Below are 22,905 nucleotides of genomic sequence, written 5' to 3' on the forward strand. Positions count from 1 at the left end.
TACATATTTTCACAGCCTTATATTTGATTAGTTTTAAGACAAACTGCGACTTTTCTAGATGAAAAATTATCTTTCACGTCAACAAACATCATATGTGTCATTCATGTTACAATTCAGACCGGATCAATGAATAACTTGTCTCTCAAGTCACAATAATACAGAAGCGCATTGCATTCACTGGATAAAAAAATAAATAAATAGACACCATATCTCGTAATAACGAGATAAGGATCTCGCAATTATGAAATAAGATAAAGGAAAAGGAAAAATCTGTAAATTCTCTCTCAGTGGCAATGATGCCTCTGGGAAATACTGATGTTTCTTAAAAATGATGATGGTATTAACATTAGTGTGTCAACACTACGCAGGAATTTTAAGTTGTTTGTATTAGTCAGACAGAAAGGCCAGTCTAAATTGAAACCTTATGGAATATGTAATTATGATGCCGTTGATTGATTTTCTAGGATTACAAGATCAATTTCAAGATCTTTTCTCGTAATTACGCGATAACGTGTCTATTTTTTTGTTATCCAATGAATGCAATGTGCTTCCATACAATAATACAGAAATTAGCTCCCATTGGGACAACCGGAAGGGGCGTGGCTTATCGCTAAACCGTTTTCAACAGACCCCCGTTATTGAAAAGAAAACAAGGCACAGGTCAGTGTTTCTCTGTCTCATAGTGTGTAGTGTTTGTGTATTTGAGGAAATATTAACTTGGGAATCCCACCAAGCTGTTAAAGATACACGACACGTTCGTCCTCAATCACAGCTATCAAAGTAAACTATGTGCTAACAAATATGTTACCTGGCGTCCAGCTTCCAACCAACTGATCCGCCATGTTGCGTCCCGCCTCTAACTCATTCATGTTTACTAGCTCCGTTTTTGTGTGTGTGTTGAGATACTGAAATGTCTGCTGAATATATCCTGTCTTTCTGGAATTTAATAATGTAAATGTTACTGTAATAGTTCAGCACACACACACACACACACAGGTCGCCAGGTGAGCTAGCTTCCCTTCCAAGTAGCTAATTAGGCTAATTACCTGTCAGTCACACATTACAGCTGACACATATTTGGAGCTTCCTGTCCTGAGGAAACATTTGTATAACAGTCAAAAACTCAATTTTACTCAGAGAAACTACAGAAAATGTTAAGTACAGGTAAAGTATTTAATTTCCATTTTTTAACATATAACTTCATGTTCATGAAAAGTCAGGAAAAAGTCAACATGCCAACCCGGAGCTTACTGGTGACTATGATTAACTGTATAAATATTTTCATTTGGAGAGCAAATACATGGTTGCTTAAATGAACAAACATATTCAGGTCAAATAAATGTTGGTTTTAACAGCCCAAAATCATGATCACATTGCCTGGGTGGGCTTTACAATCTGTACAGTGAACAACATCCTCTGTCCAAGTAAACAAAAACTTCCTACATTCTCACACTTTCAATAAAGTGGATTAAGATCGATAAAAGATAATCTCCTGATTTGTTGTGTTATAATTTCCCTGTGCCTTTGTGCAGAAATTGGAAATATTATTTCATAAAGACCTCTAATATTTCAGATATAGAGTGGTAACATCCCAGTGGCAAAAAGACAGCACATGTTATCTTTAAATTTACGTACCAAAAAGTTCATTTTAACTGAAGCTCTCATTTATGGGTTTTCGTAAAGTCAATGAGCTATGTAATGCTGTGGTCGAAGCAAAACAAGTATGAGGATAACCCAGCTGAAAAATGGTATCAACAAAGTTTGGGCATTTTGCCTCAAAAAATGACAATTACAGTAATCAGTTCGCAAAATAGTTATTTTTCTGTGATAATTTTTCCTCTGATTAACTGTTATTTGGCAGTTTCAATAGCTTTAATTTTTTTTAAAGTGTCCAAAAAGAAAGGGATCCCTACTGCTCCTTTCAAAGCATTCACAAAAGATCGACATCAGTCTCTTAGCTGTAAGATGGGCTTCCCCTCAACAGGAAAAAACATTTTGAAAATGATGCATGTAGCGCTCATGTACTGTAGATGGGTCGCAGTAAACAGACAGATGTAAGTGTCCTAGATACCACTGACGAGAAAGTAGCATTCCCTAAATTCACACAACACACCCTGTTATCCATGCTCAACTACTCCAGGCTGCTTTAATTCCAGAAGCGAGCTAATTGCAATTAAGATGCAGGGGGTGCTGAGCTGAGAAGTAAAAGGAAGTAATCAGTGTTGATTATAGAGCTTGAGCCTGATCAGAGAAAATCATACACTGCACGGCTCCTCTGTGCCTGCCTGAATCTGAGTCAGGCATGACACCGGAACGGAGCCTGTTTTTACTGTGATTACGTCCATGGCAGCGCGACTACTGACTCCAGCCCTCTGCCAGATTTGAAAGGATTACGGCACATGTGGCACACTGAGGTTGACCTGATCGTGTCTCGCCCAGAGATACACATAAAGATGCGCTGTGGGTCAGAAGTGAATATACCCAACGCAGCTGCCAGCCTGAAATTAATGGTTTCCTCGGTAGTTGCTACAGTTTCATAATCTGGGTTTGTTTTGGAAGCTGCTCATTAGAGCTGAAGCTTTGCTGCTGTGTATCAAACTTGATTTATGTATGTAAACACAGCCGCAAAATGAAATTAATAGCTTCAGCAAAGACCGTTTTCTGGGATTAGCTCTCTGAATCCGTCTTTGCAAGGGTTCAGAGAAATATGAAGTTATTCAGGAAAATGTATCTTTGAAGCCTGCGTGTTAAATGAGCGTTCTCGTCTGTTCCTCTGTGTAGACTGTTAGGATGGTGTTAAATGATCCAAGCTGAAATACATAACCCTGTATTGATCCAGTGATGCAGAAGCAGCATTGGGAGCTGCAGCAGACAAAATATTGCACAAGTAACAGACAGTATATATTATAACAACTAAAAAGAGGAGCTTCTGCAGACATTTAGGGACCTTTTTTTATTGTGTACGATACTTGTAAACATAAAGAAACATATACATAAAAAGAAACTGTTTATATAGGAGCTAATGCATAAATGGACTTTGCTCCAGCTTCCTGTCTGACTACATTTTATGTTTTTCACATGTCATTTAAACAGATCTGGAGCCTGTAACCAACCATCTTGTTAGCTCTATTGAAGCAGTTTGAGGATGGAGTGCCTTGGTCAAGAGTGCATCAGCAAAGTTTGGTGAGTGAGAACTTCCTCAACATCATCAGCGTTTTTACTACATATCTGAGGATTTAAACTCAGTTGTTTAATCGAAAAGTGACTGGGCATCAGTTTGAGAAACACTAGAGAAAATTCCTCCCCTGGCGTTTTTCACATCTCTCATTAGAGGTTACAGATGCAGAGACATTTTGTATGACTTGATTTGCAAACCAACACTGACACCTAGTGGTCCAATGAAGGCGAAATTATGACAGAGGATCTGCTGGCAATCAAAGAGGACTGTTTATGTAAATTTCATATAAGATTTTGATTTAGTTTATTAACAGTGGACATAGTTATAAAAAACTATACAAAATAAAAATGATCCAAAGTAGAAGTGGACATTTGTACGCTAATGATGTTGTGTACTAACTGCTTGTAAAACATTTGAATAATTAAATATTATTTGAGATGATCAGTCGGTATATACACTATACCTGGTTCAACTGTTAATATTCTACTTGCCAATTAAAAGCGTTTTAAAAAGCTTAAAATCGAGCCCACGAGGAATCCTATTTATGATGACATGTCAAGTGTTCATGGTGGTTAAGGTTTATGTTACTTCTGACTTCATTACGTGCTTTGATGCTTTGCATGACTTACGATGAAGTAGAGTAAATATAAAAAAAAAAAAAAAAAACATGCAAAGAGAGACGGCACCATGGGCGTAAACAAAGCTGTCATGCTAATTTCAAGCATGATCGATGCGTAATGGATTTTAGCACGCTGCTGCCTCACTCGCCTGGCAACACAAATTAATGCCAGAACGTGTGGAGGGAATTTTTAAAAAGCGTGTGTTCATATTTAAGCACTTCAAACAGTGCAATTATTTTTTTTCTAAATGAGCTCTGGAATTAATAACCAATAAAAACTGACATGTGAAAAACGGGAAAAAAAAACCCCACACAGATTCTCTTGCTGATGTCTCAATCAAGAAGGTCAGGGAAGTTTTCATCGCAGTATTCTACGAAGCTGAAGTGCTCAACAGTGAAAGTGACATCCTTCCACTTCTTTGCAGTCGTCCTGCCATCAGGTGTCTCTAGGGCAAAGTGCTTAATGGCTATATTTGGCAGCAGGGCACGCTTCTTGTACTTCATCTCGAATCCCCAGTCCTTAAGAATGAAATGCAACATAAGCAGTTCTGTTAATCAGCTGGCTTTAGCAGGACAGACTCTACTTATGAGTTTTAAATATGGCAGAGGGCCTACTGTACCTTGTTGCAGCTGCCGTTATTGCAACTGATTGTACACCCAGGCTCCCAGTCCTCAAAAGTCCTGTCCAGACACACCTGCCCACCGACTTTGTAGTGTCTCCTGAGAGCAAAGAAACCCATGTTGAGAGAATTTACAACATCTTTTGAAGACTTTGACCTGAAAATATTTTTATGCAACAAAGAGTTAAACTCACTTAAAGTCAGGGTTGACGTTGACATAGTGCGCATTGTCAACAAGTCTAATGTCACTGGCAGAGGCCACAGGCTCGAAACAGTTTCGACACAAGAGCTGGACACTGGCAGCACTGTGGCGACTCCTCTTCTCTGCTATGCGGCTCTCTGCAAGTTTTCTGCAGATGACTGCCTGCTTTTGTAGCTCAGTTATCTGTGGACAAGGAGGAGTTCAATTTAATTGCAGAATCACTAAGCAATGGCCTCGGTCACATGGACAATACATCTTGAAGCTGACTGAAATTATTCTGATTAGAAATTAACTGTTTGTGATGCAATGAGATCAGCGTTAAATTCTTGTAAATTCGGCATATATCCTTTGGACAAAGCTATAGTTATTGAGACAAAGTCTCAACTTTTATATGTGCTTGACTAGCTGCTCATTCCAATCAGGTGGTTTTGGGCCAGGCTCTTCAGACTGAGGTGGTTAGATGTGGAACTTAGTTCCGTTTAGACTATTTACTTATTTGTGGACTTGGAGTCCAGGTAAATACAGCTACTAAAAGTGATGTAAGTAAGTGATGAAGATGGACACAGTAGGACAGCCTCACCTTTATGCAGAACTTCTGAGGGCTCATTTCTTGGACCTTTGCAATGGCTTGTCCTGTCAGCTCTTCCAGATATTCGTTTTTGTGCTCCCGGCGCTCTTCCCGGCCCCCTTTCTGGGCGACCACGGAGTACTTGCTGTCTTTAGCCCGGGCTCGTCCGCTGGCCTGCTGCTGGGCAATCTCATTTGTAAGCAGTCCATAACGTACGACCAGGTTGCATTCAGGGATGTCAAGGCCTTCCTCAGCCACGCTGGTGGAGATCAGCAGGTTGAGAGAACCCTGGCGGAATCTGCGGATCGTGTCCGCCTGCTCATGCTGCAACAGAAGTATGCATGTCTATAGATAAGTTCATACTGAACAGGAATGACTTTAAGCTTATAGTTTTCAATCATAGATCAGCACACCTGTGTCATATAAGTGATGCCATTGCCCGCCCCAGTGAGGATGGCTGCCTTGATGCCAGCCTCCTGTAAGGCTTTGTTGGTGCCGACCCAGTCATGTAGGCAGCGGGTGCTTCTGCGGGTTTTACTGAAGAGGATCCCCCTTGATTTAACACTTGGACCAAACTGTTCTAGCAGAACGCTCTCAAGTTTGAACATCTTTGGGTTCTCGTAGCGAGAATCCCCGGCCAGCTTCCTGAGCTCCACCTGATTCTCTGTAAAAGTGATATTAATTATTGCATAATTGCAACACAAGCATACCCATAAATAAACCCACTGTGGCCAATCATGGAAAATAAACAAGTAACTAATATTTCTGGATTCCTACCTTGGAATAGTCCCACCAGGAACACGTCTGTTACATCAATGACTCTTGCGGACTTCGTGTTGTAGAACTCGTTTAGGGAGCGATAAGCATCCATCATTCGCAGGGTGTCATTGATGAGCAGGGCGTCGTTGTACTGTCTGAGGTGGCGTGCACATTCTGCGAGCTGTCTGTTGCCCTGTCTTACTCCTGATCCAAATATAGACAAATTATGTTCAAGCATAATTAGAAGCATGTGCATTCTGCTCTATCAAGAGTCCATAATCAACACAGGGTCAATAAAAGAAATGTTCTTACCTCGCTGCTCTAGAATCACCACATCTGCCTCATACTCCTGTGTGCCTATCTCTCTCAGTGTGAAGTCTGGAGGTAGCACCATGAACTCATGGATCAGCTCCATCATCAACTTCAGATGATCCCCCAATGGATCCTTCAAAAAGAAATTGTAATTGTCGCTTCTGAGTCAACTAAAGGTCCAGTGAGATGGAATTTTTCCATTGGGGTATAATCATCTGAAACTAAGAATCATTGTGTTTTTGTTTCTTTAGCCTCAAAGCAAAGGTTGTTTTGTTAGTTGCATTCTGTAACCTCACCGCTAGGTGCCACTGACTCCTACATCATGGACCTTGAAGTTTGTGTTTGTTGTTAGCTTTAAAATGTGAGACCATCTAGATTAAAATGAGTGCAGGTTGTTTCTGTCAGCCCACGTATCTCCTTGTTCCCTGGTCAGGTCACTTGGGATGTGGTGTAATTAAAGGGCTGAACTACTATCTACTACATGTACTGGGTTTAATGTTTTAAAGGGAAAAAAATAATAATTAGCTTACATGAGGCCTTGGCGCCACAACGTCAAATGTCTTGACGGGTCTGGGGACGTTCTTCTTCAGCTCGGGGGTATAGTGTTTGGTTGAAACTATGGCTGAGTCCAGGTTGGCACAAATCTGAGATGGAGAAAGAGAAGAGATAGATGATTGTGGGAGATCAGATCAGTGACAGACTCTTTGAAAACCCCAAAGAGAATAAGTGAACCCTGACCTGCAGTACATGCTCCACAGCCTTTTCCAGTCTCGATTCGCCTCCTGTCCCTGGTGACGCGGTGAGACCCAGGATCTGTGGCAACGGTCCCTCTTTTTTCAACTTTTTCTCCACGTAGCAGCCCATCACCTTGTTGTAGACTGACTCCTTGTGGGTGTGGTGACACTCATCGATTATCAGAAGAGTGATATCTGTAAGGAATTCATCAAAGGTATGTTCTCTATCTGTTGCTCTTAATGTCTATATTATGACAATTAGAAGAACCTAAAGCATCATCGTTATCAGTGATGTTAATGATCACTTTTACTGACCTGAGAACTCAACATGTTTGTTTTCCTCCGTGTTAGTCAGAGCATTGTACAAGATCTGTGCTGTGCAGATGATTACGTCTTTGTCCCGCACAACTTTCCCGAAAAAGTCCTTCTCCTCACTCTCTCCACTGACCGGCACCAGGTCGTAGTCATGGCACAGGTGTGGTTTGAACTCTTTGGTGTAGTGTTGGTCCACAAGGTGAACCTTTGGTGTAAAAAACATTAAAAACAAAATATCATGTTTAACGGTTGTTCTGAAAGTGATTCTGGACTGTCTGTTGTGTACATTCTGTGTACCTTGTTAACCAGGACCACCACCTTGGCATTAGGTGTGGTCTCCAGGTGTCTTTTGGCCACGTACACCGCAGCACGGGTCTTCCCACCTCCAGTCGGCAGCCAGATAATTATGTTCTCTCCTTGAAGAGCCCGTTCGACTACTTCCTTCTGGTATTCATACAGTCCAAAATCTGCCATCCTGAACTTTCCTCCTTGAGACAACAGATCATAATTACAGAGAATCAATGTATTACAGAGAAGAACCAGCACATCAAAACTCATTAACACGTGAAAGTCTGAGTGAAGTTGCTGAGAGAAAACAAACCAGCTGTGAGACGCTCATGCTGAGTCATTGTGTTTAAAGCGGTTCGAAATAAATATCAGCCTTTATTAACTCACCAGTCAGCTGTGTGTGTTTGCAGCTTCTCCTCGTCCACTGTCAACTCACAGTGGAGGTGGAGGGTTTTTTATTTCAGTTGCGATCAGCTGTGTGACGCGAAGACACGGAAACGAAAGTAAAGGCACTCTGAACCCAGAAAGCTGGCCCCTCTGAGGGAGGCTCTGGAGAAACAACATACAGTCCACATTATGCAGTGACAGGGAAAGCCTGGTGTAAACAGGCCTTACACTTAGACAACTTTATTAATCCTTTTGGGAGGCCTTTGTCTAACCTTATATTTATATCTTATCTACTGTATATGATTACTGTATTAGTCCCTTACAGCCGGGGTGTTATGTTAAGGGCTTTGAAACTTCCTGAGTTTTTGCATTCGCCCTGGCTGTGCCTGATCCGTTGCTCTTCATTGCATCAGGAAATTAAAACCTACAGTTGCCTGTGTTGACACAGGGAATCCCCGTAGCTGTTTGAATGCGAGCTAATGTGACTTCCTGTTTTCTGCCCTCTGGTTATTCAGCAGCTGACTTCAGTTGCAAGTCAATGTTTGACAGGACTTCATTACAGTAAATCTGAACTTTGGAATATCAGTGAAGCTGTACTGACAATACATAGTGCAACAAAACCGCATTATAATGAGGAACTGTAGTGCTGCAGAGATATCATGGCCTACAAATCTTGTTCTCCAGATGTAAGAAGTTTGTTTGCTACAGACTAGGGATAGAAAGATTATCATTCTGGCTGATCATTGGGCCTGATCTGATTCTGGATTAATCATTTTTTGTGTCTGATTGCCGATACAATGTAAAAATGCACTACTGACGCAGTATCCTCTCTCTGTCTAGAGTCACTACTCTGTGGTCTCACTCAATGTCCCGTCCACAACACTGTCTGATTAGTACCATCTCACAAGTAATGGCCTATTAACACTGAATTATCTCAATCTGTGACGTTGTAACAAATTATGTAACCAGAAATATTAATATCAATAACCTGGGGGAAAAAATACAGAAGTTCCATACTTACTACACATAACATTATATTAAATAATCAAATATTTCTTTCACTGCAGAATTATCATAACTGCATAATAATGAACTGCATATTTGGAACAGGCACTGCGCCGGTATAAATTAAATCAAAAATAGGTCAATAGGCATCGAGTATGCATGTAACACTATGATTTTACCGTTAGTGACTCACACAAGTTGCTTCTGTACAAAAACCTTAACGTTCATAACGTGGTTTTAGGTGGGGTTTTAAAACCAGTTCAAATCAGCTGTGGCATGCAGAGAATCAAAAATGAAACCTGTGCTCACTCTGCCAGGAGAAGGGGCCCACCGAGGGAGGCTCTGGAGGAATGACAGCTGCTCCTTACTATGTAGTGACAGAGGAAGCCAAAACTTTACCAATTAAACTAACCCTTTATAATCAAGCATGGATGATCCTACATTTATCTTAAATTGTATGTCGGGCTTACAGATAAGGTGTTATATGAAACTGTAGTGTAGTTTGTGTACAGCATACCTCAACTAAGTTCTGCCTGCTTTCATTACATCAGGAAAACGAAACCTATATTGTTATTGCTCCACACTCTAAAGCAGACACAAAAGAAATCTTAAGTAATAAAAGAACATTTTACACAGATGAACCATAATAGGCACTAATTTGAGCACAGATACTTGCGTAACAGTTCAGAAAAATGATTTACCAATTAGACTTAACCTAAGTAAGTGCAGTGCAGTTAACCAATTCTAGTTCTTCCCAAGTCATAATGTGCCAAATTTAGTATTCTTTCAAAATGCCCACCAACATAACTGCAGCATTAAGTAAATGGAAATCCTTTAAAAAAATGAGTGCACTTTTACATGGTTGATTAGTGCATAGTTCAAATCAAGTGATCGAGTTCACACCTGTCTAGATTAGAACAAGAAACCTAAAGAAACTAACTGCCCATTTATGAAATGTTTAATTTAAAAAAAAAAACTTTATTTTCATGAACAGTATTACAGTTACAGTAAATGGCATTTATACCATAACTAGAGACAGTAGCCATCCTCAAACAGGTGGAAAGTTTCACTCAGATTGACCCTCTTAAGAAAATCTGAAATGCAGCATTGGTAGATTGAGGGAGAAGTATGCAATTGACAACCCTGAATAATGCAACACTGACATCACATCAGTAATTCAAAGCTAGTCATGATTCAAGTACAAAATAAACACACACCCACACTCACACACACAAACATACACAATTCAATGGAACATTCAACAAGCAGGCTCAACCAGCATTGGACAGTTGAAGGTTTTGACAGCTCATTACAATGTTTGTAACACTGTAAAACCTGCAACAACCGTGGCTAAAAGTTGCAGTTTTTCCAAGAGTTCAAATTGTAAACTGTCCGCCATGCATTAACATTGACACCCACTACAGCTTGTGTATGGTGGGATAAATAAACCAGAGCACACTATGAGGACTGGTCGTTAGCTTCTCCCCCAACTCCTCCAGGTCTTTTCAACATAAAACTATCCAGTAAACCTGTGAGCACCACAAAAATGTGGCTAGACACGAAACAAACTATTTAGCATATGTGTGTGGTAGTGACTGTGCAACAGAGTCTAGCAACAGAACAAATCACCTGCAAGCACAGTAAAAGCTCTACGTATGTGTGACCTCTTCCTAAATGGAATAAAACCCTGCCAGTGGAAAATGGTGTATAAACAATGTGTAGCATATTTACTGTACAAATAAGTATCTATATGTTGTTGTCAACATGAAAACAACAGTGTTTTCTTGAAGGCAACGATCGGGTAAATATTTTGTTTAGCACACAAGTGCTGGAAATATTTGATGCCCAGTCCATCACTTGCTGTTTCTTCCTCGGTTATTCGCTGATGTTTTCATATTCTAACATTTGTTTAGAATCAAGAATAATGCTAAAAATAATGTTGCCGAAGTCCAAAAAATAAATAATAGCATTTCTTCTGACCAACAGCCCAAATAATATCCAAAGTTTCGACATAGGCCGGAATGAAAAGAAAGAAAGAAAAAAAACAACAAAAAAAAACATACTCAATATTGATATTAATATCAGCAAATGTTCAGTATTTGCAATTAATTTAACAATTACATTAATGTATTTCTCACCAGTTGACTACTCGAGAGTCAAAGTACTGCCCATCTTTCTCTGCCATGTGTTTAAAGGACTTCACCCCTCAAAGACCATTTATCTTAAAACCCATGATGATGGCTGGGATGTTCAAGTGTCTGTCAGTAACGGAAGGCAACGTGGCTTTAGGTCCCGAGGTCCAGTTTTCTGTGAAAAGAACTACACTACATATACATCTGCTCAAGTGACGGGTTCAAGCAAACTGGAATGAACAAATGTCATTAAATGTGACAAAACCAGGTCAATCATACTGTAAGTAATGGTGGAAAGTGTGGCATTGTTATAACTTGGACCTATAACTTTGGTACACTTAATGAAACATGTAAATGCAGATTATTAACCCACTGCGAGTACTGGAAAAGTGAGGATGACAGAAGAAAACGTTATGGCGAAACATAATGCCATTTGGACACTTTGTAATGCTTTCCAAGCAACCCTCTTATGTTTGTCCAACAATTCCCTTGTAAAATCTGTCAGTCATGTACATACCATTTTATTAACTCAGATATGACAATAGCTAACGATGTTTTCCTCATGATCTGCTCCATCTTGGTGTGTGGCTGACGTGAAAGTTTCTCGTCTGTCGAGAAGTCTGTAAATAATTCTGCGGCCGAGTTCACTTCTCGATTAGACCTCCATCTTTTAATTTGAAGTAGAAGAACTTCTCCAGGGTGTTGGCACACTTGCAGTACTCGCTGTCTGGAGGGTTGTACTCGCGACAGTTGGTGATGATTCGCTGCAGGTCGGCAATGAAAAGCTTCTTGGTCACATAGTATCTGTTCTTCAGTCTCTCAGTCATGGTCTTCAGGTCTGTTGGGGACAAAAAGGAGACAACAACCATCGATGGAAATTAGTTTAAATGAATAATAACATAATCATAATTAAAAAAATTTTTTTAAAGCTGCTGTATAATCAAAGATGTTCACTGACCGATGGGAAAGCGGATGATCTCGTAATAGTCTGGAGCCTCCGACTTTTTCACTGGTTCCATAAAGGGCCAGGCATCAGGATGAGTCTGTTGAAAGCAAAGCCCCGGTTAGTCTCTGTAGTGTGTGTGTGTGTGTGTGTGCCTGATGTAAACAGATTCTTACCTTTATCTGGGCCAGAAGGTTCTTCAACATGTTGTGTAACACGTCAGGATCCTTCACCTCTTTGCTGCAAAAAGATGTGGTACGAATGATAAAATAACTTCAGTTAGACTATATAGCACAGACAGCTGCTACACAGATAGTCACTATATTTAGAATAGAGTTGCAACAATTAATTGGTTGGTTGTCTACTACTACAAAATTGCCCATTAGGTCCAAATTCTGATTCCACTTTCTTAAATGTGGATATTTTCTGTTTTTTGATTTCTCATCTATGACAGTAAACTGAATACTGGTTGTAGAAAAAAAAAAAAGACACCATGATTATATATTCACCAAATACTTGATGAAATAATTGAGAAAATGAACAGACTAATCATACATGAAAACAATCAATCATTAATTTCAAGGCAGTGTAGTATTTATGTTTCAGAAGTTGTGGTGCGGCTACCTAAATAGACACTGTGGCAGCAACACACAAAGCATCTGATCAGTATTACATCAGCAATTACACAAACACAGCAACACTACAACATTTAAATATAAACTAAAACCTACCCTTTGTCTTTGTTACTAGGTTTCCAGCCCGTCTCTCCTGGAAGAAAAATACATGCAAGTCATATGATAAACATTAATATTTAAAAAAAAAAAAAATATATATATATATATATATATATATATATATATATATATATATATATATATATATATATATATATATATATATATATATATATATATATATATATAAATATATATAAATAAGTGTGTGTCATTGCACTCAAACCAAAACACTCACTGATGCCTGGAATGCTCTCCACTGGGATCTGTCGTACACCCTCTTTGAAGCAGGTGAGACCTGGGTAAACCTTCCTGATCTGACTCTGTTTCCTCTCAATCAGCTTCTTGATAATCTGTTATGTAGTTTGAGATTTGTGGGTAATTAAAAAAAAACAGATTCACTTCAGAGAACACATTTTCACTTCAGAGAGAAGATCTCAGAGCAGCACATACCTCCTTCTGTCTTTTAATGATATGAGAGAGCTCAGTGTAGGGGATTCTTGGGTTCAGCTCGCACTCCATGAGGGTCGCTCCCTCGTAGTCTTTGATGTATCCCAGGTATCGACTCTTCGGCACTTTGATGTCTTTGGAAAAGCCCTGGGAGGAAAGAACAAATTACTGACAGGATAGCATGAAGGGAGAGGTAAGGAGCAGAGCTAATGTGCAGGTCACGGTGGCAGTACCTGCTTCTTGAAGTAGCCGATGGCGTACTCGTCAGCATAAGTGAGGAAATACAAGATGTTGTGTTTGATGTGATACTCCTTCAGGTGGTTCATCAGGTGGGTACCATAGCCCTTCAATCAAAAAGACCAGAGAAAAGACGATGCAAAAAAAAAGAAATGAAGGTGAAGTGGCTTCAACATGGAGGAAAATGAATTGTGCAGCTGTTTCGACCAACACTTAGGCTATGGTGTTAGTTATCGGCCTTAATGCAGAAGAAAATTGTGATTACTGGTCCTATGGTTAGTCTATTGTGAGTGCCACAGCTGTCTGGAGAGTAAATATTATGTACCTTAACTTGCTCATTGGATGTGACGGCACAGAAGACGATCTCTGTGAAGCCCTGAGTGGGAAACATCCTAAAACAGATGCCACCGATGACGCGGCCATCTTTGATAAGGGCAAGGGTCTTGTGCTTCCTGTGAAAGTTGGAGACATCAGTAAAGTGCACAGACATGTTATGACATGTGATATGAGATGATTTACTTACGGGTCGAACACCAGTCTTGTGATGTACTCTTTGGGCATGCGAGGTAACTGATGAGAGAAGACGTTCTGCAGGCCGACCAGCCACATCAGGATCTTCTTGTTGGACTTCTGAGAGAGTGAGTTTCCAATGACGTGAAACTCAATGATTCCCCGCCTCTCCTCCAGTCTGGCAGTCTCATCACGGGCAGCATTTGGCGTCAGAAGATTCGTCTAGCAATGTTAATATATCAACTGTTAGTACAACAAAATATGTCACGCTTATTTTCTTTTAAGAAAAACACCTCAGATAAAAATTTACCTCTGGTCCGAGCATAGCAGCAGGGTCAGTGATCGTCATCATGACTTCATTGACCAGCTCCATAGGAATGTCTCCCATCACACGGATCCGCTTGGCATCTTCCAGAGTCAACGCCTCAGGAAGTTTACGCTTCTCTCCTGAATAGACGGAGACATTACTCAGATTGAAGCAACAAGACAAGACAGCCTTCGAAGACCTTTGTAGCTAAAGGGCAGTGGTTAGCAAACCCTCCGATTGCTTTGAGGGGTTTATAGAAGTAGGGATCTGTTTCCCTGGCAAAACAGGGGAAGTAAACAACACAAAATAAACCACAAGTTAAAAAAATCATCAGTACTGGTAAGAGCTATCTGCCAAACTGTTATTTTAAACATTGGTATCAGGCCAGAATTTCACCATCAGTACATCCCTTGACAGATAAAGGAGAATCAAAGAAGCAAAGCAGTGCTCACAGACCTGTGATGGGCTCTGCACCTCCAGTGTCCATGCTGCCCAGAGAGGAGATGCTGCTCAGACCTTTGGGCAGAGCGGGGGAGCCGGAGACTGCAGCAGGACTGATCACTGCAATGGAGAGACACCAGGGTACATTCATTAGAAAACAAACAACTGTGATACCCACTTGTGTACCTTTACTGTAATTTTCTGCACATAAACACAAAACCATGTTTCTGACAGATGATAATGTATTTTCAGAATGTATTCATTTGATTCCGAAGGGTTAGGGTTAGATATTTATCCTGTGTATTTGCATTCATGCAACATATTAATTTCTTCTCAGCAGACCAATAAAGTCTGAATCATGTTTGTTATGGGATGATTTCACTTTTGCTTCTACTCAGTTGTTAGTTGTTTTAAATTATCAACATTTGTGTTATTTAATGTCAGTTAACTCCAGTTTAGAAAAGCAGCATGTTTACAGTCCCACCATCAAGTGACCTGATAGATGATTTGAGAAAAGGTACTTCTTGGAATTATTATGAATACAATCCAAAAGCTGAATCAAAAGATGTTTCCATTCGACAAAAAAATACCGCCTCACCCGTCTGGTGTCCCAGCTGCGTGCCGTCAGAGGCTGGCATGGTGAAGTCGGCCTCCCAGATGGGTGAATTCTCACCATAGATCTCTTCCTCCAGCATGGACAAGAACCTGATGAAATTCAGTGAACAATTAAAAATCAAATATTAGTGGAGGTCAATGCCCACAGGGGAAGAAAAAACATAGCTAACGCACCTGAGAGCAGGAGCAATCATCACTTGTATAGAAAAGGACTGTTTGTATGTGCTAACACCGGTGAAGACTCTGATATTAAGACGTTTTTCCACATTTGAAAGAACACCAATGGATGGGATCAAATAAAAAAGGCGTCTTTTTCATGAGGCTGCCCTTACTTGGGAAAGTGTGTGAGGATGAGTGTGCGTTTCTCTGGCAGCAGTTTGTCCTTCTCCACTCTGAACTTCTCCAGGAGCTGCCGTCGGGTCACAGTGAAGATGGACTTGAGCAAACTGCGGCCGAACACGTGCGTGGTTTCATAGCGCGGCAGGCTGTCGTTACTCTGGGGGACATGGCAGTAGCACAGCCACCTGGAAGTCAAAAGGACAAAACACTATTATTGTACAAACCAATGCCAGCATCCAACAGAGAAGTCTAACATGTTAAAACACATTCCTGCTTTCACACACCTGGTGTAGTCCACTTTGTATGCTGTCCCATCGTCCTTCTGGGTGCGCTGCCGGTACTGGGTTGGTGTCTCCAGCTTCCAGTAATTGAGGCACAAGAGGAACATCTTTGACAACTCAAACATGGTCTGCCTTTCCTTTGGTGCCAGGTGGCTGAACTTATACTGAACAAAGTTCAGAACCCCCTTTGAAAGGAAAAGGAAACAGAAGATTATGGGAAATGAGAAGGATGTCCACCATACGAGGCAGGCAGCATACTCGTGTTGCTCTTCCAGCTATTGCTTTACATCAGGATATGACATGTAGACACTTTTAGTTTCAAGCTCACCTGCTCGATGTTGGGCTTTTCAAAAGGGGGACTTCCAAGAGATCCCTCTACAACTGGCTGGCTCATCTGCAGGATGCATTTCCTCAGCAGCTAAGGGAAATAGCATTTAAAAAAAAGAAAAATGTTTAATGATATCACTCCCTCCAAGGACTGGTCATTTTTGGTAGGTCTGTTTTACCTGTTACATAGACATGCAACACATGTTCGTTTACCTTGAAAAGGTAGAAGTAGACCTGTTTGGTGTCAGTGTCCTCCTCTTTATGTACAGACATAAAAAGGTTCTCCACGTCCACCACCATCCCCAACAGCCGGTTAATCTCATCCTCGGACACGTTCTCCAAATGGGACACATGATCAGCTGTAGGTAATGAAGAAATTAAACTAACATTAAGGTCAAACAACATGAAGAAATGAGAGGTCCCTAGAATATAGCCTTATCTGCTACTGGGTGGAGGGGTGGGATGTATATATGGAGGCTTGTTAGTTTGTACCCAGAGCATGTCCACAGCTGCGGCACGGCTCGCTCAGGCTGGCTGCTTGCTGTTGCAGGTCCATACGTGTGGCTGATGGTGGATTTGGGTTTTTCCATCCATTGCATTTGCATGTGTCAATAGCCTGGGAATAAGTAAAATATACTGAACACCAAATAAAGTGACTGAAACAGTGACCAAGCTGCTGCTTTAGTACATCGGTGAATGACTAAACAGTTGAGCTGAAGCTAGCTGGTACTACATGCATCTTCAGAGGTTTAATGTGAATAATACAAGTGTCCGAGAGGCGGTCTAGCTAGCTGTGTAGCTAGCTACAAAAGTTGACACTCACGTCAGGTTATTACGCTATTTGTTTATGTTTTTGTTCGCTCTGCTTTCACTGTGCTACGGATTGATGCCCCTCGTACACTAATGCTAATACTACCGAGGGGTGCTTTGTTGTGGTGAACTTTGGCTAGCTAAGTTAAGCTAGCTACCTTGCATGCGGAGAATACGCCAAGTTTCTCAAGCTTTTTCGCCCGTGGGAAAGCTCGCACTTGGGCTTTCTTCTGGCTTGCACGCTGTTGCTGGCTGAGTCCCGGTCTGGCGGGGTCGCTACTCCCTGACCCGGAGCCAGTCGCGGCGGTACTGGACCCAGCTGACCCAGCAGACTGGGCTTGGAGAAGCCGGGGTTGCAAGGCCTGCGCCGCCGGGTCCGACATCTCCACGCTGCTGCTCTCTTCCTCTGCTCCCGTTTAGCTGGCGTGCTGCGTTCAAGTGCTGTTGCTAAAATTGGCTTTAAGAGAACCATCACTATTTCTCACACATTTTCACACCACATTTTTTTTTTCTATGTAAACATTGCCGTTGGGAGCACTCACACACACCACACAAAGTCACTTTATTATATAGAAGCAGACCTTACGATACTGTATTATATTTTTAAAGCAGAAATATAAATGCAAGTTACGTTACTCACTTTACTCACATCCCAAAATGGCGTGACCACCTTTAAATATCGTGTGCTTCTAGCGCTATCAGCCTCACTACATTGTCGATATTACTCCACATACAGCTGTCTACGTTTTTGTCCAATTTTAAAGTTTTATTATAAAAGTCATTACCGGAAGTTGTGGTGTGCTTTTTATGTTTGCCTTGATGCTCTAGAAGTTGTTGGTTGTTGAAGTGTTCCGCGCCCTCCAGTGGCCACAGTGCGTAACTACACCACTGGCTAAATGTAAATGTGATCAGTGTTCATCAATAGTTTATCTTTGAGTTGCTGGGGGGCCGTAAAAAAAGTTTATAACCACGAGGGCTGTACAGATGTTGCTGTGTGTAACGTTATACCATATAATGTGGTGATATAATGATACATTAGGCTGCAAATGTCTTTGGCCTCAATCACTGCGCCCTCCAGTGGCCAGAGTCATGAACTGCAAAACAAATAATTGACTCAAACTAATGTTACTGCTGACATGATCATGAACCCACTTCCGGTGGTCCCTTTTCAAAACAAAGTGACCCTTTCAGACGCCCTGAAAATGGCCCATCAAATCTTAAAATGACTGCTTTATACTACTTAAAATTTGTTCGGGATATTGAGATATGTGTACACGGGTAAGCAATAAAAGTCAAATGGGAACTAAAGGTATTCACGAAGCACAAAATAAAATTCAGATATGTCACAGAAGAAACAATCAAGTGGAACACTCAAATATTCCTAACTAATTTTGATTATTTTGAGTAGTCTACAACATATACATAGATATATCTATATGTCTATCTATATATAAATAGATCTATCTATCGATCTTTCTCAAAGAGAGATCAGAGAGAGATAGTAGACTACGACTCCAATTCTATATTAACATTAATATTAATAAGTGTGTTCACTAATATGTATATAGTTGCATGATAATGTTAGTTTTGTGATGTTATTGAGCTAAAATGCAGCCATATATAATTGATTCCATTGAACAGAGCTTACTTATCAATAGATAAAACAGTATAAATATTGTGTGTCTTTCATGTAATCTTCAGGGGTACCAACATGGAAATGCACTTGAACACAACATGCCTTGTCCAGGGTGAAGATAATGCGACATTACTATTAAAAAAAACATTTACAAATGTTGTATATTTGCTAAGCAAATCCCGTCCACATTGTACACAGTGATGCAGTCAAAAAACAATTATTTTGATATTTGTATATTTATAAACTCTGACCTAAGATGGTTTCAATGAAAAATTATCAAAATTAAATATTTCACTATTAGTTTTCTCTAGTTATGAAATGACTGATTCAGGATAAGGTGAAATGATTAAACCGGCATACAAAAAGATACCTTCCCCTTGTTTATTGGTAAAATTACATTTTTTTTTCTTATTATTTCTCTGCCCATGACCCCACCCCTCCCCATGATCCCCCACCTAGCAGCAGCGGCTGCTGTGCAGGTACTGTTGTGCTAGTTGTTGATGCCATAACAGGATGACAACGCTGCTGAAAGCAAACCCTCCCTGATATGAACAGTAAAAACATAGAAAGAAAAGAAAAAAGGAAAGGAAGCTGACGATAACATCTCAATTCACAAAGATGATGAGACAGAACCAGTGCATTTAATACCATAGATCTTCAGAAAAAAATTAAGACATAAAAAAAAAAAAGAAAGAAATCCATCACAAAATAATTAAGGTTAACGAAAACATCATGTAGAGATTGGGAAGATATTGTTTTGACAATAACTACTGATTGATTGATTATAAACTTGAAAAGTCTGATACAAATACAGCAATGTTGTCAATACACAGTTGTGATTTTGGTCAACAAAACAAATCTTGCTTCATGTATTTGTAATTGTACACTGATGATTCCAAAACATTAATGCTAAAATTACTCATGGGTGACAATGTTAAAGTACTACTTACTGTATATGGTTCGATAACATAGATGGATGATTGTAAAACCTTAAAGTCTAGGCTTTAAAATCAAACTGAACAGCCTGTGTCAAAAGAAGTTGAAGTAATAATAATAGTGATAACAATAACAATGTAATAATTCATCTACACAGCTCTATCAAGAAGGAAATCTGTCCATTCCCGTCCTCCTGTTACGAACCTTCTCTCTTCATCTTTTCCAGGAAGCGGACCAGGAACAAGACAGAAAAGTGAAGGACTGCTGCATGCACCTGGACTGGAAAGTTTTAACATTGCCGTACGACCATGATGGAAATACTTTAGAAATTTACGGTGCGTGGCAAAGCAGGGGGTAGAAGAGAAAGGACAGGGCCAATGAGCCTGTTTCTATTCCTTCTTGTTGCATTATTTTTTTCCCTATACACAAATACAGAAACAAAGGTGAGCAGGATGGGCCTACTAAGTGCCACTGATAATGACTGATTTTTTTTTCCTCATCTCCTTCTTCCATGAATGGGATGCATTTTTTTTTTTTCCCCTAAGGTGACGTCAAGTGTCCATCATCAATAGAGAGGTCATGGATTGGCAAGTCCTCGGGTTAAAACATGATTCTGTAAATAAGCCTGTGGGTTGATTTCTTGGTCTGTTGGTTGGTTCGTCAGTTGGAACCGGGTCTGGCAGTTTACTGGCCAAACAGTTTATTGGTGCTGTGTTGCTCAGAGGGTAGTTGGTCCGACCGTGGTTTGGTTTGACCGATGGGACGTTGTTTGACAGCTGGCTAATATCTGGTCTGGTTGATCGAAGCTGTAGATTGGTTGGGTCAGCTGACTCGTTGTTGTGTTAGTTAGTTCCCGCCCCCACAGCACTGGCCACTTCTGCCCTGTGGTGCAGCCTCCTGCAGGTCCACTCCGCCTCTGGCCCGTCCACCAGCGCCTGCTCCACCCTGAGGCTCGTTCTTGGGAAGCTTCTTGGCTGTTTTGTGTGAGAAGAACAATGTATTACTTTCTGCACTGTGGTAACAAATGACTCATTTCAGTGTTGATTATTCTGACAATTATTTTTAGCAAAGTTTTGTCAATAAAAGATTAGTAAATAAAGCCCGATGATTAATGGATTTTTGGGGCGGATGCCAATAGTGATATTTCTGAGTAAAAGATACTGATCATATCCAAGAACATATACAACAATACTGATATATCTGTGGTAGGCTAAAACTGGCTGATAGTCATTATTTTCAAATGAGTCATCAATGATATAACTACTTTATTTGGAGCCAGAGGTGACGTCAACAAAAGTCTTGTTAACATAACTGTCAATGTGTCCTTGTGTGAGTTTTAAGTGGCACGTACCTATAGCCATAAAAATCTCATTGACATTCATAGCCGTCTTGGCCGAAGTCTCCATGAACAGCAAACTGTTGTCATCTGCATATGCTTGTGCTTCCTGTGGAAACAAAAGAGCAACAGGCAAACTGACAGCTTGTTCTAATTTATTGCAAGTTATAATTTCGCCGATTGTCAAAATCTTCTCTTTACCTGGAAATCTACAGCTCTCTTGTTGGCCAGATCCGCTTTGTTTCCTGCCAGTGCAATAACAATATTTGGGCTGGCCTGTCGTTGCAGCTCCTTCACCCAGTTCTTTGCACGTGTGAATGTATCCTTTAAAAAAACAAAAAAAACATGCATAATCATGAGACACAGTGCTTTTAAACTTTTAATCCCTGATACAGGTTTTACATGGCAGAGGAGCAAAGGTCTGGCACTGTCTCTGAAAGTAAACAATCATCAACCCAAGCTGGAAGACAAGGATCAGCAAACAAACGACAAAAGGCTTTAAACTGTCTTGGCTGACTTCCTGTATCTTTCAACGCTAACTTACTGTGTTGGTGATGTCGTAGACCACGATGGCAGCCTGGGCTCCCCTGTAGTACATGGGTGCTAAGCTGTGATACCGTTCCTGTCCTGCAGTGTCCCAGATCTCAAACTTGACTGTTGTATCATCCAAACATACCGTCTGTGTGAGGAAGGCAGCTGGAAAGAGAATAAAGTCAGAGAATTACACTCTGTATTCGCAGGACTCATGACTGAGGCTTCTAAATGCAGTAGTAAGAAAGTCAAGCAGTTGTGCAACTGGAAATACACAAAACACTACAGAAATATCAGGTTTACAGTTACAACATAAAGAGCAGGCCCAAGTGCACAAAGCTTGCTTACTCAGCCAGCTGTCACATGACAGAGGAAACTGAGCACATACTTTAAAGCTTTGTAATCTTTGACCAGGCGTGCAGCTGACCACAAGTTCAGTAGAAGTGAAAACATGCTGACTCGCTTTGAGTCTCTGGTGAGAGTAAGCACTGAACATCCTGTCTGTTCATCCTAAAGCCACACTACTCAGAAGAATTAGGAAACATGGAAGTGTTGGTGGAACACAAAGAGGTGGCAGAAAATGTAAAGGTGGTGCTAGTTTATATATTAATGTCTTCACAGCATTTCTTTATATCAATGTTTAAGAAGGTTGTAGATTTCCTTTTCAAGTGAACAATAAAATGAGGCTACTCTGACTTCCTGACAGACTTGGATGATAAATTCACCCAAAATTTCAGTTCAGTCATGTACTATGTACTCACCATCACGGTGATGGAATGTAAAGTTTTAAAGTCCACAAAACATTTCTGTAGCTTCAAAGAAAAACCGCATCACAGCATTCTCCCAAACAGCTAAAGTAGCATCGATTTAAAAACATTAAAACAACTGAGAAATACAATAAACAGGCTCCATAAAGTCTCAGGAAGCCAGGAAAGTGGTTTGAAGTATTGACAGTATTTACACTCAGGACGTGTGTTGAGCTTGTGAACCCACTTCAGCTGTCGACCACGCCGAAACTTTTAGCATTGCAGGTAAGACTTGGATTGACTCGACAAGGCGTAAAGAGACATTTTATTTAATTTGTTGTCTGAAAACATGTCCCCATCGACCTGAGATGTTTAGAATAATGCTGCAAAGTTGTTTTGCTGTGAAGCTCCAGAGAAGTTTAGTCATCAGCAGGGGGGGTGAGCAGATAATGACTGATATTTCATTTTTGGGTGAACTTATCCTGCTAATCAGCTTTGGTAGCCGGCGGGAAAGATGTGAGTGAAGTTAATGAACTAATGACCAGCAGGTTCAGTGACTTCTCAGAAGTCAGCTGCTCCAGTGGAAACATGTCAAAGTTGTTTTTCT

General features: G+C 40.5%; 3 protein-coding genes and 1 long non-coding RNA gene across 6 annotated transcripts in view; 1 reads left to right on the forward strand and 3 right to left on the reverse strand.

Moving 5' to 3' along the window:
• LOC115575119 (uncharacterized) lies at positions 1 to 20,150 on the forward strand. 3 transcript variants are annotated; one of them, XR_003982637.1, is made up of 5 exons: positions 1 to 660; positions 3,094 to 3,183; positions 7,017 to 7,207; positions 14,718 to 14,882; positions 19,912 to 20,150. It is a non-coding gene; the product is annotated as an uncharacterized LOC115575119 (long non-coding RNA). The 3 variants fall into 3 exon arrangements; XR_003982636.1 differs by lacking the exon at positions 7,017 to 7,207; XR_003982635.1 differs by lacking the exons at positions 7,017 to 7,207; positions 14,718 to 14,882.
• Positions 2,935 to 8,116, reverse strand: dhx58 (DEXH (Asp-Glu-X-His) box polypeptide 58). Its single transcript, XM_030406981.1, has 12 exons — positions 7,983 to 8,116; positions 7,605 to 7,795; positions 7,308 to 7,512; positions 6,997 to 7,187; positions 6,789 to 6,902; positions 6,259 to 6,391; positions 5,965 to 6,150; positions 5,601 to 5,851; positions 5,200 to 5,511; positions 4,612 to 4,802; positions 4,418 to 4,517; positions 2,935 to 4,316 (listed from the first exon to the last, which is right to left on the reverse strand). Exons 2-12 carry the CDS (start codon positions 7,779 to 7,781, stop codon positions 4,131 to 4,133), a joined length of 2,046 nt encoding a protein of 681 aa, XP_030262841.1. The 5' UTR covers positions 7,782 to 7,795; positions 7,983 to 8,116; the 3' UTR covers positions 2,935 to 4,130.
• On the reverse strand, positions 9,930 to 17,496 carry kat2a (K(lysine) acetyltransferase 2A). The gene is made up of 18 exons (XM_030406980.1): positions 17,272 to 17,496; positions 16,796 to 16,919; positions 16,517 to 16,662; positions 16,305 to 16,394; positions 15,980 to 16,161; positions 15,689 to 15,880; positions 15,340 to 15,446; positions 14,757 to 14,861; positions 14,304 to 14,440; positions 14,007 to 14,215; positions 13,809 to 13,935; positions 13,480 to 13,590; positions 13,250 to 13,393; positions 13,035 to 13,149; positions 12,794 to 12,830; positions 12,239 to 12,302; positions 12,078 to 12,162; positions 9,930 to 11,957 (listed from the first exon to the last, which is right to left on the reverse strand). The coding sequence occupies exons 1-18, from the start codon at positions 17,494 to 17,496 to the stop codon at positions 11,764 to 11,766; spliced, it is 2,394 nt and encodes a 797-aa protein (XP_030262840.1). The 3' UTR covers positions 9,930 to 11,763.
• The window catches only part of rab5c (RAB5C, member RAS oncogene family), an 11,020-nt gene continuing 7,231 nt past the window's right edge, over positions 19,117 to 22,905 (reverse strand). The window contains exons 3-6 of the mRNA XM_030406982.1: positions 21,566 to 21,717; positions 21,223 to 21,345; positions 21,037 to 21,130; positions 19,117 to 20,659 (exon numbers count right to left, since the gene is read on the reverse strand). Of these exons, the coding sequence (XP_030262842.1) occupies positions 20,532 to 20,659; positions 21,037 to 21,130; positions 21,223 to 21,345; positions 21,566 to 21,717 (497 nt within the window). The 3' untranslated portion in view covers positions 19,117 to 20,531. The remainder of the gene's footprint in view (positions 20,660 to 21,036; positions 21,131 to 21,222; positions 21,346 to 21,565; positions 21,718 to 22,905) is intronic.

Source organism: Sparus aurata, chromosome 23 (genome assembly GCF_900880675.1).
Source record: "Sparus aurata chromosome 23, fSpaAur1.1, whole genome shotgun sequence".
NCBI classification, from domain to species: Eukaryota; Metazoa; Chordata; class Actinopteri; order Spariformes; family Sparidae; genus Sparus; species Sparus aurata.